Below are 15,140 nucleotides of genomic sequence, written 5' to 3' on the forward strand. Positions count from 1 at the left end.
TTTCAAAAAATTTAATTTTTATCCAGACACATGTGGGAATATTATTCTTAAAAATAATAATTCCAGAAGTATACTAGCAAAAAATATTATTTAATAACCAAGCAACCACACTTTTAGAATGAAAAGAAAAATAGCTTTTGTATATAAAATAAGCTAACCATCAAATAAATGATTCACTTGTGAGCCACTTTTACACACCACTAAATTTATTTAAAAATAAATTGAAGGTTTTGACAAGTTAAAATCAAAAATGACATTGAATCATAATAAAATGTCATTGCTATTATGTAATAACTTTTAAGACAATCATAACAAAATACTTAAACTCAATAGTAATTAGATAAAATAATGCAAACTTATTTAATTTAACAAAGATAAATTTAATCAAGATTTGAGCTTGAAGTTGAGTTTAGACAACTTTTATTTTGCTGATTTTTTTTATATATAAAATTGGATATGTTTGTTTTGAGAAAGAAAAATACATCGTGAAATAAAAGATAAAATTATATTCGATGATGGTGTAAAATTTCATTTATTTTATTTTACCTTTAATCTCATTTATTTTATAAATGTAATTTAGATGTTAAAACCATTGAGCCTATACCTATCTTATTTATATGAATTATAATTCTGTTACAGTTATATTCAAAGAGGTTTGTGATGTGATCCATAACATTGACAACAATCTGAATTTTTTTTCTCCAAATGGAAAACCATCGTATGGTGTGAATGTCAACAAGATTACACCGAGTGATCATATTAAGAAGTAGCTCAACTCAACCCTCATTAACATGTTGGCATACAACACAATCAAATAAATTTGAAAATTTTATTTATAATGCCTTAGATTGTTTCTATTACAGTGAGATTATTCTTATTCAATATTAGAAGAGAAGCTTGTGTTGCAAGAAACAAAAGCATTACATTAAAATAGCATTAGCGGAATATAGTAGCATGTATGTATGAAATTAGCTGAGCAACCATTCATGCATCTCTATAAATAATAAAAGCCTATGGCATTATAATACTTGAGAAATCAATGAGTGAAATATGAAATTCAGAACTACATTTCTAGCATAGTATCCTTCAGCTAATCGATTCCTTCCACTCTCTAACTACTCTAAATGAATTGAGTTACATTTAGTTACATAACTACTTCATCTTCTTCCTTGAGTCGTCATGGCATAGTCATATTGCTCAAGCTGCACCAATCGGTAGTATGATCCAGAATTCTCAGAGCTTTGTGATTAATGTTTCTGATTCATGTTCTTCACATTATTTCAGATCTAAACTCTCAATAAAATTGCAGGAGAACAACTATCTGTTGTGGAATCAACAAGTGAAGAGAGTCATTCACGTCCAAAGAGTGCACAAAGTAGTAGTGAATCCTCGTATTTCTTAAAAGTTCAAGACTACACAAGATTAAACTAAAATAAGTATGAAGAATGGATTTTGCAAAATCAAGCTATTTTCATATGGCTTCTAACTACCATCTCAAAATTCGTGCTACCTTGTATCTTCTCATATAAGCATGCATTCGAAGTTTGAGATAAAATTCACAAGTACTTTAATGCACGCATGAAAGCATGCACATGTCAACTTTGTGTTGAACTCAAATCCAAAAAAAAAACAATAGTTAAATTGCTGACTATGTTCTTCGTGTTAAAGCTATCGCAAATTCGTTGCTTGTAGTTGGAGATATTGTTTATGAACAAGATCAAATTGATTCTATTCTTGATAGACTTCAAGAGGAATATAATCCATTTGTCATGTAAAGGTATGGCACAACTGATCCTTGATCTCTCTATGACGTGGAAGCTCTACTTTATGTTTACGAGTCTCAGCTTGATAAATTTTGTCAAGAATTGGTTGTGTCATCTGTTTCAGCAAATGTAGCGCATGCAAATCATCAAATAGGTAGTGTGCGTAACAATTTCTCTCGCAGTAAAGGTTGGGGACAGATGTAGCGTGGTAGAGGTCAGGGTAAATGTCTCTGGTCACTTGGAAAAGACCTACATGCCATTTTTGGAGAAATATGGTCTTATTGTTGTAGATTGCTGACATAAGTTTGATGAGAGTTTCAGTCCTATGCTAGCACAAGGCAAAACACTAGAATTTTCGAAGGCCTCTACTGATAAACTTGAAGCATTTACATATGATTCTTAAGCATTGGTCATGATGTCAAGTGCTCATGACTACTCCATGCCTAGAGATTTTGAAAGCCAAGTCTAGTTTACTCATTCAGGTGGTTCACATTACCTCATATATAATCTTTCTTACTTGCATACCAATAAACATTATTCAGGTAGCGTCATGTCATTGTAGCTAATGATCAGTTTTTAATCATAAATTGAGTAGGTTCATCTTATGTTTATTCATAATCTTTTCCTCCACACTCTCTTGCACTTAATGGTATTCCTCTTGCGCCTTGCATTACAAGAAATCTATCATCAGTTTCTAAATTCTCAAAAGATAACAAAGTTAGTTTTGAGTTCATTGATGACAAATGCTTGTGCAAGGTTCATCTTCTTAAGATACAAAGAGAGTGCATGCTTCATGAAGCATATGTCTATAGAATGGCCGAGCTTGAGGCAATACAAGGAGATTTTTATTCCTTTTCCAAGATCAATAGAAAAGGACTTTGCAGGAATATATAGGGAATACACTTTGTGCGGAGGTTTATGGATGTGAGATACGAGCTTATCGTCATCAATGGAGGTAATATGCAGACACTCTCGTTGAATTAGCATCGAGAACACCTTGTTGATGAGAGGAGCGTATTTCTCGTTGAGGCCTTTGATAAATCGAATGACATGGTCATTGTCGCGATAAAGTTTGATAGAAGGAAAAGGAGACAAGAGTACTGGACAATACAATTGCAAGTTGTGATGGGACATGCATTTTATAGCTCTTGCCATAATATCTTGACGGCGGGGACAATTGTGTGATGGACTGATCCTCTTGCATTAGAGAATAGATCTATTCTTGCAAATTCGAGATACAAAACATATTAGTGATAAAGATCTTAGAGATATTACTATATATTTTTAAGCAGTCTCCATCCAAAGAACACTCTATACATAACCATGATTTGTAATTCAGGTCATGACCATGGTATTACAACGATCCTATGCCCTGGATGTTCGATTATATGTGATTAGCGCAATTAGGGTTCCATCGATGAAACCTAATCTATTCTTCGCCCAAAGCACTAATTTTATGGACCTTGACCATGAGTGATAATCGTTGTTGTTTAGAGGGGGAAAACTATTATATGTCCCAGATTATCTGAAGGATGTATGACTCGGGGAAAGCCTAATAGGAGATAAAGGATAACAGAGGATGTCATGCTAGATTTTCATTCCTAGTGGATCTATATGAGAACCGCCTAACTACAACTGTGGATGCTGATGCGCATATTGCATATCATATAACATTTGCATTAAGGACATACCTCATGATTTTGGTCAGCACTTCCATATTTATGGACAAAAGTGTGATCAATGTCGATGTTACCAACCTTATATACTTCATTGACTTGGAGAGGATTATCAAGTATAACTGGGGGATTCTTGTTTGATGTACCTCTAATTCAAGTTAGTTGAAGGTAGCTTATAGAAGATGAGACAGTTGACAGAAAACAATTGTTTATTTACGATAATGTTTTTTCTCCCTTATTGATATTAATTTCATAATGCTTGTGCTACATCGTTACTATTTTATCTGAATCATTTTATATGCATGAATCCACCAACATTTTTCACATTTTGCCGGACGGGCATATGTGGAAGACTACTATGAGGCTTTGTTACGTGTGTGCTTAATCATCCTACTCAGAGAGAATCAAGTAATCGAGCCGTTTTGAGTTGTGTTTGACCGCGTCATGTCGGACGATATTTGCTTTATGTCATATGTCGATCATTGTGAGGTCATCCCTTGGAAGTGATATTCTTTTACTCTTGATGATTAATCTTGGGTTTCGATTTATGTACTCCATCTATCTGAACAAGTCTTGCGGCAATATATATATATATATATATATATATATATATATATATATATATATATATATATATATATATATATATATATATATATATATATATATATATATATATATATATATAAGGTATACCTAAAGACTCCACAATTCCTATAATTTGATATTTTGACATTTTGATATATGTCGTAGTTCTTCTATTTTGATTTTATTATTGAACGACAGATATGTAATTTTTTGTGTAATTGATTTATATATGACTTGTAATATAATGTTCATTAAAAATGTCAATTTTCTTTTAATTTATGGTTTAATAGTGTAAAATACTATTATGGTGTTAATCCAAATATTGGAATCTAAAACCTTTTTTCCCTATTATAAAGTAACACAACAAAATGAGACAAGGTTAATTTAGAGATTAAAATTCAAAAATATTTTTGGCAAAAAATAGTGTCACTCTGATCAAGTAATTTGTTGTATAATAAATGCGTCCAAATTTTCAAATCCAAACGATATGAGAGACATTTTGAAGTTTCTACAAAAATTCACAAAAACAATTGGAAAATTGAGCCCAGACAAAAAGTATCCGGGCCGATTGATTGAATTTGGGCTATTGAAACCGAGAGTGTAAACCCAAACCCAGTGACCCATTAACGACACACTTCCATTGTAATTGATTCCAACGGAAATCATATCTATTTTCTTTGGAAGTTGAGGTTCAGCGATAAAGTGCGTAAACCAAATCCTCATCTACTTCCTTCTCGTGTTCCTTGGAATCGTTATAATCAAAGTAGCAAAATCCAACACCATGTTTTCTCCGTCCACACCATTTCCTTCTAGAATTCTCCCTTCTCCTTCAGGTAAACTTGTTGCCATTTCTTTTCTTTTCTTTTCTTTTCTTTCTTCCATGTCTTTATTAAGAATGTGTTATATATTTTTGCAGTTACGACGCTTCATGAGCAAACAGCTCCTCCTGCAGTTTCTTCTTTACCTTCTACTTTCACTGCTCAGTGTTTTCCTACCTCAGTTCTTCTGCAAGAGCATCGCGATGAATATAAACCTCTACTTCATATGCATAAAGAAGACAAGACAGCCTTAAATACAAGGGTAATGGATGTGATGTCAGTTCATGAGAAAAACAATAATGTCGATGTTAATGAGTCGTTGGAACGGCAGTTGCATCTTCGCTGTCATTTACAGAACTTGTAAGATAAATTGTTATAATCACTCCTGCTAATGTTATGGTTGTAATTGCTAAACCCTAATATGGATTTTGTATTGTCTATTTCAGATTGGCTTCTTCGCCGCAAGAGGATGATTTCCAATGGAGTGCACTTTCTCTTGCCAAGCAAGCTCTATCAGCCTCGAAACAGGCCGCTGCAGTAGCTGAAGAGTTGAAATTGGTTAAAATTGACGATGATAGGTTAGTTCTAGCATCTTTGATTTGGTATTTATCTATTCACGGTGTTAACTTTGTTGTGATTAGTACCTAAAATTTGCAATTTATTCTGGCCTATGAAAGTTTGGCTGACTCTTTAACTGGAAAGAATAAAATCGTGAGGTCAACGCGGCTTAAAGAAAGGCATTCTAAACTGAGAAAAGTGTCAAACTCGAAGGTTCTTGACGAAGAAAGGTACTTTATAAAAAAGTCTGATGTACAGAAAAGGTTACGTATGGAGAAAAAGTTAAAAGAAAGGCTTGATGGAAATGATGCTCTGCGCTTTTTCTTACGGAGTCCTGAAATAAAGCAACTTTTGAACCTTGATGAAGAGTCTCAGTTGATTGCTCAGATACAGGTGTTACTAAGAATTCCGTATTTCATTGAAGTGTTTTGTATGCATTAAGGAACTTCTTTTGCCATAATGTGGAACATGCAACAGGATTTATTTAAATTGAAAGAAACAAAGGTCAAGCTTCAGTCTCGGTTTGGAAGAGAACCAACTTTATCCGAATGGGCAGATGGTGTAGGCCTAAGCTGCCGCGTCCTTCAGGCACGGCTTCATTCTGCTAACAAAAGCAAAGATAAGCTGATTCAGGCCAACTTACGCCTGGTTGTGCACATTGCTAAAAGTTATCAGGGGCGTGGTCTCCACCTTCAGGACTTATTGCAGGTATCCCTCACTACCAAAATCAGTTTGTATTTCATTTCTAATCCATATATCTGTAGTTAATACTTAGTTTGCCATGTATGTGTTCTAAATTATACCTGGACAAACAAAACTCTGCAAAATAAATGTTTGGATAAAGTCGGAACCACAATTGTAGGGGAAAAGCTTCAGTTAAAGAATCTCTCTGGGGCACTCGTTAGCATTTCCCTTTATTTAGAACTGTTACAGTAATTATATTAATGACAGGATTAGAAGCTACAATTTTTACATTGCTTTATTGGTGATATTTGTTATAGGAGGGAAGTATGGGCCTTATGAGGAGTATCGAAAAGTACAAACCCCAAGCTGGTTGTCGGTTCAGTACTTATGCTTACTGGTGGATAAAGCAAACAATGAGGAGGGCCATATATCTGCATTCCAAAACAATTCGTATTCCGGTAAAAACAATTAGTTCATTTCTTTATAATCTAGTTAGCTAAACTCAAGCTCTTTTCCTCCTTTTGAAATGTAAATTCTCAGTATTCATGATATTGTTGCATATGAATGAAGAATAAAATAACATTACTATTGCATCACAGTTTATTCCTAATATGTTATTTGTAAAAAAAAAAAGATCTTTTCTATTTTTTTAATATGGTACCAACATGCTATTTTCAGGAGACTTTCTACATCCTTTTGGCTAAAGTTGCGGACGCAAAGAAATCTTACATAAGAGAAGGAAATCATAACCCTACCAGAGAAGAAATAGCAAGAAGAGTAGAAATTACAGTAGAAAAGTTGGAACTGTTGCTATTTTCTACAAGAACTCCGCTTTCGATGGAGCGAGCTGTTTGGGCAGGCCAGAACACAACTTTCCAGGTACGACCTTAAAGTAAACATCAATTTTTCCTGCAAAATATCATTTACAGATCTATTGAAAACAGTGAAAAAACCGTCTGTATTGATATTCCGAGCCTTTTGCTTGTGCTGATAACTGTTGGAACAAATTGGAGGAAATGTAATTGCTAATAAAGCCAAAATGTAATAGCCTGCAAGAATCACCTAAAATTTGCAGTTATTACATTCTGTTGTGCCTGACAGAAAGGAGCCTTGAGCCATCAGCAATGGCCAAAAGATTTCTTTTCAATGGTGTGAAGGAGATGCTAGATCATATTGCTAAAATTTAGTAAGTATTAGATGTATATCTAGCTAGTGAGTTGTGGTAAGCTAAGCATTGTGTAACTGTCTGCACTGACACCTGTCAGTTTCTGTAGCTCCATCACCTGCTACAGCAGGTAACTGGTTGCAACTATAAATGCAACTAGTTCTACTTTTCTTTAACTAACTTTCCAAAATGAAAAGTTGTTAGATCAAAATGAAAAATATCTCTCCATGTTTTCTATCAGTAAGGGTTAAGCCTGGGAAGCATAACATAATACCCACAACATACGAGTATCAAACAAACTGAATAAACTAGTTCAACATAACCACGTGGTTTGATTTCATTTCTCATTCTTTTGGTTTAGTGTTTTGAGAGTAAACTGAACCGAGTCATATGTTTAAATATGTTTCTTACAAAATTGTATATATACATTATATAGGTATTAAGACTTGTGAGATGTGACGTTGGTCTTGCTTGAGGTTGATCCTCTGGCTAAACTAGATTAAATCATGAACAAAACCTACTAAATACGCCCCTAGTAATTGATTGGACTCACTTCACTATAGTATGTTCCTTATAGAAGTTGGACCATTCAAGTCTTGACGTTTTAATTTGCACCTCTTTCCGGATGCTTGTGTTAGACCTCTCATTAAGGAATTAAGAAAAATAGAATGTGTAGTTTTCTACCAATTATTATATTATTAGGAGCAATTTAGTGTTCGGTGCTATATTATTAAGAAAAGTTATGTTTAGAATAAACAGAAGTTATTGGAGAGTTTATTATCTTGGAATTTGACCCCAAAGGGGCCATTTTGGTATTAGAGTAAATAAAGACCTGCGAAATTCTACTATATCATTTTGTAATTACAAGGACCTTCCCTGTTTCCTTCTTCTATATTACTTGGTTTCTGTTAACTGGTATCAGAGCAATTCTGATCCATGAAGATTCTATGGGTGTGCTGGAAATTTTGGCATGAAGATGACTGTAGATTTGATTGAAGGGACGTCTATTGGTGGTTGATCCAGGTAGAGTAATATTTTGGTTCAAGAAAGATGAGTGAAGAGATGAAACTTTGTTGGATTATTGCATTTGCATTGGGAGGAGATGCTCTTGATTGGTGGTTTTCTTGAAAGAAGAACAATCCAAATATTTGTTGGTGAGTTTTTGCAAAGGCTATTCTCAAAAAATTCCAACCATAAATTTGGGATTGTTTTCTGGACCCAGATAATGAACAACAAGAAAACCATGACGTATTTCAAATTCAAAACCAGAAGCAAAAACCACTAGCATCTCAAACTATAGAAAATACTTGTGATGAAGTTGAAGGCACACATCCAGAAAATATTGAAAAAGATCATACACTTGTGATGAAGTTGAAGGCACACATATCCAAAAAATATAGAAAAGGATCATACACTGGAAATCAAATTTGATCGTGAGGGTCTCAAAGTGAAGAATACAAATTCATTGATAGCAGAGTTATCAATAGCGCCCTGGAGTGGCGCTATCCCATGATAGCGTCCTGGAGCAACGACCCTCTGCTATGGAGGAGGAGCAGTTCGCATATTAGTTTGAGATCGCAGCTGCGGTTTAAGGTTTAGCGGGTCGCGGGAGCGGAGCGCTTCTTGGTATGGGCGGGTTTCCTCATTTTTGAAGCAAAAACCCATATTTGCCCCTAAAATAAATGGACATTGAAACCACCATTCTGAATTCAAAGAGATTTTCCCTATTTCTTTCTTCTGTATATATCAATTGGGACGGAACTACTCATTAGTTTACAAGGCTCCAAGCCTCCAACCCCTAACACAGTTTTCAATTTTTTCAGGGACAAAATTAAGGTGAAATAGTAATCCACTTCTAATTATTTTCAGTTGTTGTCTCATACTCTCATGTGGGCGTGGCTACCAATTTTCCTTCCATTTTCAATCATGGATCCACACATCTATAGTGAGGTCCTTATGTTGGAAGACAAATACTAATAGTATTTCATTTTTGAGTTGGTATTACTCAAATCCTTTTATAGATAAAGATTACGATAACATAATATTCAAAATCAAATGCTTATATATTTTTCTTAATTTAATTATGTGTTTCACTTATACTTGATTTAAGTGTTGTAAATTTGACAGACCTTTTCACCTTTACAAATTAGTCAACCCCTCCCAATCCCAGTCCTATTTCCTCCCCTGGCAGATGTCGTAGAAAATATAGTTAAGTCGCAACTTAAGTGGTTTGGGTATGTAGACTCCTCTAAGAGTAGATGAAATAGAGGATAGCCCAATTGCTAGTGAGTAAAGAAGACCAATAATAACTATAGGAGAAACTATCAAGAAAGACTTAGAGGTCAATGGTTTGGTTGGATTATCAGGGCTGATCGTGGTTTGGTTGGATTATCAATCCAAATTTGAAGTTAACCATCTACTGAGTGATTATTAAAACCTAACCACATTTTTTCTCAAAACCAATTTTAATCATAATGAACCGGATATAAACGGTGTAAAACTGGTTTAAATGTTGAACAGTTGCAACTAATACTCATCAGAAAAAGTCCTCTTGTAGAAGAATGTATTCAAAGCCTTGTAGAAATAAAAAAATGAGCAGAACTAATACTCATATTCAGAGTGTATTTAGACTCTTCTTGATCTTCAACAAAACTAATGCACAGATTTTCTCGTTTTTTTCTTTCGTTCTTTCACTCTTCTTGAGAGTGTGTTTAGACTCGAGTGTATTCACTTGAGTTATCCGATCCAATATTACAATACTAGTAACCAAGCCAGTATCTACAACCTAAATGGGCTGGTCCAAGTATTTCAAGTTTTTGTCACATTGTTTTGATGTAAATTTCCGTTAAGCAGGTCCGCAATTTTTGATCGGCAACCTGATATTAGAATGTTTCCAAATTGACCAAACTTTATCATACTGCAGGAGATTACTGCAGACTCTTCAATTGAATTGCCAGACGTATGTGTTGCAAAACAACTAATGAGGAGCCATGTACGTAACCTCGTAGACACATTGAACCCAAAAGAAAGAAAGGTAATTAGATTGAGATTTGGTATTGAAGATGGCTATGAGAAGTCTCTGTCAGACATTGGCAAAGTGTTGGGTGTGTGTAAGCAAAGGGTCAGACAGATAGAGGGCACAGGATTAAACAAGCTCAAGCAGTGCCTTGTTGATCAACAGCTTGATGCATATGTAGAATTGATTGTATAGATCATCAATAGCATATATACACAAAGGCTGTGCAATTATATTATTGATTATCATATGTATAAAATTTTGGATTATGAATATTTGATCATTTAGATATTCACAAGTATATATTTAGTAGAAAATATTATAAGTTATTTGAAAAAAGGTGATATAGTGAAATATCAATTGCTTTTTGAGTTATATAGATTTATATATTTGATATATGTGAGTATTTTAAATTTAATTGTAGATTTAATTATTCTGTTTGGAGAAACTTATCTAGTGACATAATTTTTGTGAAACTATTTTAAAACAATTTATGGCAACAATTTATTACATGTTTATAAGGTGGTATTTTAATAAATTATTTTATTTTTTATTGGAAAAATTATTGGAAAAAATTTATTATTAAAATACAAATAAATTGATTTTCTTTTTATCTTATCTTTTGTTATAATTTTTATTTTATTTTTGTAAAGTGTTATAGAAATAATTTATACATAAATACTTATATGGTAATAATGCTTATATATATATATATATATATATATATATATATATATATATATATATATATATATATATATATATATATATATATATATATTTGAATTTGTTTAAAGAACATTGTCCTCTATGGAGAAATGAAACTTTTAGGGTGTTTGTTCAAAGTTTAAGAATTACATTTTTAGGAATAATTTTTAGAAAATGGTTATGCTGTTTGTTAAAAGTTTGAAAAAAATTTATTCCTAGACATAAAGGTTCCAAGAATGTTAATTTCTATGAAATTTTACATGATTTTTTTATTAAAAAATATAACTACCATTTTTTTTAGGAATATCAAATAATATGTCAAACATATTTTATTAAAAAATTCTAGAATCAAACTTTCTTATTTTTATTCTCAGATAACCTATTCCTGAGAATCTCTTTCGAATCCTTAAACCAAACACATCCTTTGTCCTCTAAAGCTGGGTTGCATTTAGATCTCTTAAAATTTTTTTACACTTATAAGGAGGAATATATTGTTATTTTTGTGATTATATCTCCATCCCTTAAAAACTTTTTACACTTATAAGGAGAATATATTGTTATTTTTTTTTTATATCTCCAAATCTTCTTTCATTTCCTATACTATTACATATAAAATATGTGGTAGAGTTTGAGCTATCTTCAATAAAAAAGTATACAAGACTCGTCTAATTTTTTATAGGGTAATGAAATGACACATGCACAAGCAAGAAAGCATGAATTATGTCCTTTTGATACTTAATTTGACAAAAGCTACACACATGTGAGTACTAGTAGAACTTAAAACGACATAATGATGTCACAAGAATGGTACACGTGGGTGCAAATAGTATCAATGTTTTGTTTATTACCTTGTACTTTATCTTTAACCATATTTAGGACATAAATTATCATCCTTAAAGAGGAAATGTATCCATCTTTTCAAACCAATAGATTAGAAAGCTCATATTAGTTAGATTGGAGGCCCCTCATTAAAGATGTATCCTCAAACCTAATAAAGGCTATTCAACTTCAAATCAAGCTAAACAATAAACACATGATAGGTCCTATGAAGAAGACATCTAACTAATTAAGTACTAGTACTAATTACCATCACCATACAAAAACAAATCCTCCACTTTTGTATCTCACTTTCTTATCAAGTTCACCCCTCCATTATCTCTTTAGCAAAAACATTAGATTCCTTCATTGGGGGTATGGTTATCAACTTGTGTCCACATTCACCAAACTCTTCCAACTTTACTTTTTTTTTTCTTTCTATTTTAAATATAAATAAAAAGTTAAAATATATTTAATTTAAACTTAAATTAAATACATTTTGACAATTATTTATATTTAAAATCGAAAGAAGTATCGTTTCAAAAATATGTATAATGCAAAACCTAAATATATAATTTACATATCGTCTAAAATCTAAATATAGATTACTAGAGTAAAATATATAATTTTTCTCTCTTAAACGAATAATTTATACTCAATTTATCATGTAAAATCATCTGTAAAAGAAATTAAATTTATACATTTGATTTTACAAAACAACTGATTTTAAATTGTTAGAATAATATTAAAAAAATGTTTTCGACATTGTAAAATTGGCTATAAAAGAGGAGCATATCCATCCAAATGAACCTATAATTGAGTTAATCAAACATAAAATTTCTCACTCTTTTTAACTTGATGTTCTCAAATAAGTAGAAGAAGAATCTTAAAATGTCCAAAAGATGAAACAATTGAACAAGCATTAGACAACATTATGTTGAAAGTGTGACTAATGACCCGGACAATACATGATCAAGGAAATTTCATGTCATTGTTTCCACACACAAACAATAATGCAGCTAGCAAGAAGAAAAAGTTAAACTCAATTATGCTTATATCAACTAGATTTTAATAACAAAAAACAATTCTTAAGGGGTCAAGTAGGTACCATAAATATGTAGTTTCCACTATCTCTGTCTATCTTATTGCACATTCGAGGCATTCACATTTCATGGGCCACTAGTTGTATCCCTCTAAGTAAGACATTGGTTAGAAAATGAAACATTGGTGTAGCTTTTAATCCCATAATTCTTACTCACTCTTCAAATATGGTAATATTATAACTTTTTTAATCTCTAATTTGGTCAAGAGATTTTATATACAAGGATAAACCTTGTAAACTTTTGAAGATTTTGTGTAAGTCAGTCATTCTTCAATTTAGACGAAAAAAAACAAAGAGTCATATTTAGTCTCGGACGCAATAAATATATTATAAGAGCCGTCTTATATTTTTAGAAGTATTAAGTTAAACACAGTTTACTCGTGTTAAAAGAGATATAAACTCTAATTAATTATAGTTTAATCGTAACAATATTTTTCAGCCACAATTTAATTATGTTTTAACCTTGATAAATTCTGAATTCTTGCACGCCTTTAAGACAACCCTGTTTATTATGAAGTCTTATTTAGCCACAATTTAACTGATCGATAAATGAGGGGGTAGAGCTTACTGCAGTGGTTTTAAGCTTTCGATGTGGTGGAGAGGAGATTGACTGCAAGATTAACACTTCAATGCTCAAATCAATAAGAGAGTAAAAATGATGTGGAAATGAGAAAAAAATTGAATATATAAAAAATGATGTGCTTTTCCTCTTTAATAGGAGAAGCAATTGTCAGTGGGTTGAAACGTGGATTACGATCAATTGTCAGCTTGATTTGAACGGCCAACAAAATTCCCTTAAGTGATTTCGTCTGCTTCTAAAAAGAAGAAGACCTATCTATTTTATGCGCTTCTACCGTTTTCACTTTATCATTGAACCTGTTGTCTTTGGGCTTTGTAGACTTTACATATCAACATATAACAAAATTTAATACAATTTGATAGAATAGTAGTACAATGAGAATTTCTTTTTCTAACTTACCCCAAAAAATACAGCATAGGAAGAAATTAAATTAGTACTATTTAGGAGTGGTAAATTAAAAAAATATAGCAACCTAGGCCCATTCTACTTTGATATGGTTCTGACAACTGGTGATTTTCAATAGTAACAGTCCATACTTGATTTAGAAGAGTACCACCATAGATAAAAAATCTCTTCATTGCTATATATATAAACACCTATATAGTGCAACCTGAAGCTACCATAGATTCACTGCTATATGGTGCCATATCAGGAATTTCCAGTTCCACAACAAAAACATCATTCATGGCAGTGAAAGAAATCAACAAAACAAGGATCCAAAATAGCACTACCACTCAACAACAACACCAACAAGAACAAGAAGGGTGCGATCCTTGCAAATCTTTTGGCCAAAAATGCAGTCACTTGGTCAAGAAACAGCGTGCAAAATTCTACATTCTTCGCCGGTGTATCGCGATGCTGTTATGCTATCATGAACGTTCTGAGCACTGAGAAATTCAAGGAAGCTTCAACAAGTTAGGAGATTCATGGAATTGTGATATTATTGTCTTTTATAAGGTTGTAACATAAATTAAGAAGGTACTATGTTATATGTTATTACTATAGTTTTTGTTATAGGGTTTGCATTGTTGTAAATTAAATTACTACATATGCAGATGCTAAAATGTGAATGAGATTAGATCTGTTTCAATTTTCAGAATTATTAAATAGATCTTCTTTTTCAGATGCTTACATTATGTTTCTGAATTACTTACATTAATGTCATTTCTTTGTCTGCAAAAAGAAAAAAATAAAAAAAAAAAAATCTTATCTTTGTACTATATAGAATTATGTGCATAAATTAATTAATTAATTTTTCTTTTTATTCTCACAAAGATCTCTTCCTCTCAAGAACTATCTTACTAGTAATTAATTTGTGTTCTATATGTTTATCTTTTGCTTTTTTTATTGGTGATTTGATTTTTTTTCTTCTTATGTTTAATTCGCATGGATAATAATAAATAGTAATTTGAAATATTTTTTTAATTAATAATTTGGATTTTTTTTGAAGTTTGACATCTAACTTAATAAACGATTAATAGGAGACCAATCCAACTGTCTACTAATAGGAGACCAAATTCATAACGATTAAACTGTTTCATTATAAAAATTGTTGGTACCGGAATGATTCCAAATTATTTATACATGATTCCAAATTTAGAATTTAAAATATTATTAAGTTTCTTAAACTTTAATTTATTTTTTTTTACATTATTGTAAGTATGCA

General features: G+C 32.0%; 2 protein-coding genes across 3 annotated transcripts; both read left to right on the plus strand.

The window, feature by feature from the left end:
- The first annotated feature begins 4,675 nt into the window (after positions 1 to 4,675).
- Positions 4,676 to 10,566, plus strand: LOC131622260 (RNA polymerase sigma factor sigF, chloroplastic). 2 transcript variants are annotated; one of them, XR_009289826.1, is made up of 9 exons: positions 4,676 to 4,860; positions 4,944 to 5,205; positions 5,292 to 5,423; positions 5,523 to 5,796; positions 5,881 to 6,111; positions 6,405 to 6,545; positions 6,766 to 6,966; positions 7,189 to 8,406; positions 10,176 to 10,312. XR_009289826.1 is itself a non-coding variant. In XM_058893287.1 (8 exons), the coding sequence occupies exons 1-8, from the start codon at positions 4,809 to 4,811 to the stop codon at positions 10,461 to 10,463; spliced, it is 1,581 nt and encodes a 526-aa protein (XP_058749270.1). In that variant the 5' UTR covers positions 4,677 to 4,808; the 3' UTR covers positions 10,464 to 10,566. The 2 variants fall into 2 exon arrangements, 1 of the variants encoding a protein (XP_058749270.1); XM_058893287.1 differs by lacking the exon at positions 7,189 to 8,406 and having other exon boundaries at positions 4,677 to 4,860; positions 10,176 to 10,566.
- Positions 10,567 to 13,975: 3,409 nt separating this feature from the next.
- Positions 13,976 to 14,573, plus strand: LOC131622256 (small polypeptide DEVIL 16). The gene has a single exon (XM_058893281.1). The coding sequence runs from the start codon at positions 14,159 to 14,161 to the stop codon at positions 14,363 to 14,365; it is 207 nt and encodes a 68-aa protein (XP_058749264.1). The 5' UTR covers positions 13,976 to 14,158; the 3' UTR covers positions 14,366 to 14,573.
- Positions 14,574 to 15,140: the final 567 nt, after the last annotated feature.

This window comes from Vicia villosa, unplaced genomic scaffold (genome assembly GCF_029867415.1).
Source record: "Vicia villosa cultivar HV-30 ecotype Madison, WI unplaced genomic scaffold, Vvil1.0 ctg.000027F_1_1_2_unsc, whole genome shotgun sequence".
Taxonomy (NCBI): domain Eukaryota; kingdom Viridiplantae; phylum Streptophyta; class Magnoliopsida; order Fabales; family Fabaceae; genus Vicia; species Vicia villosa.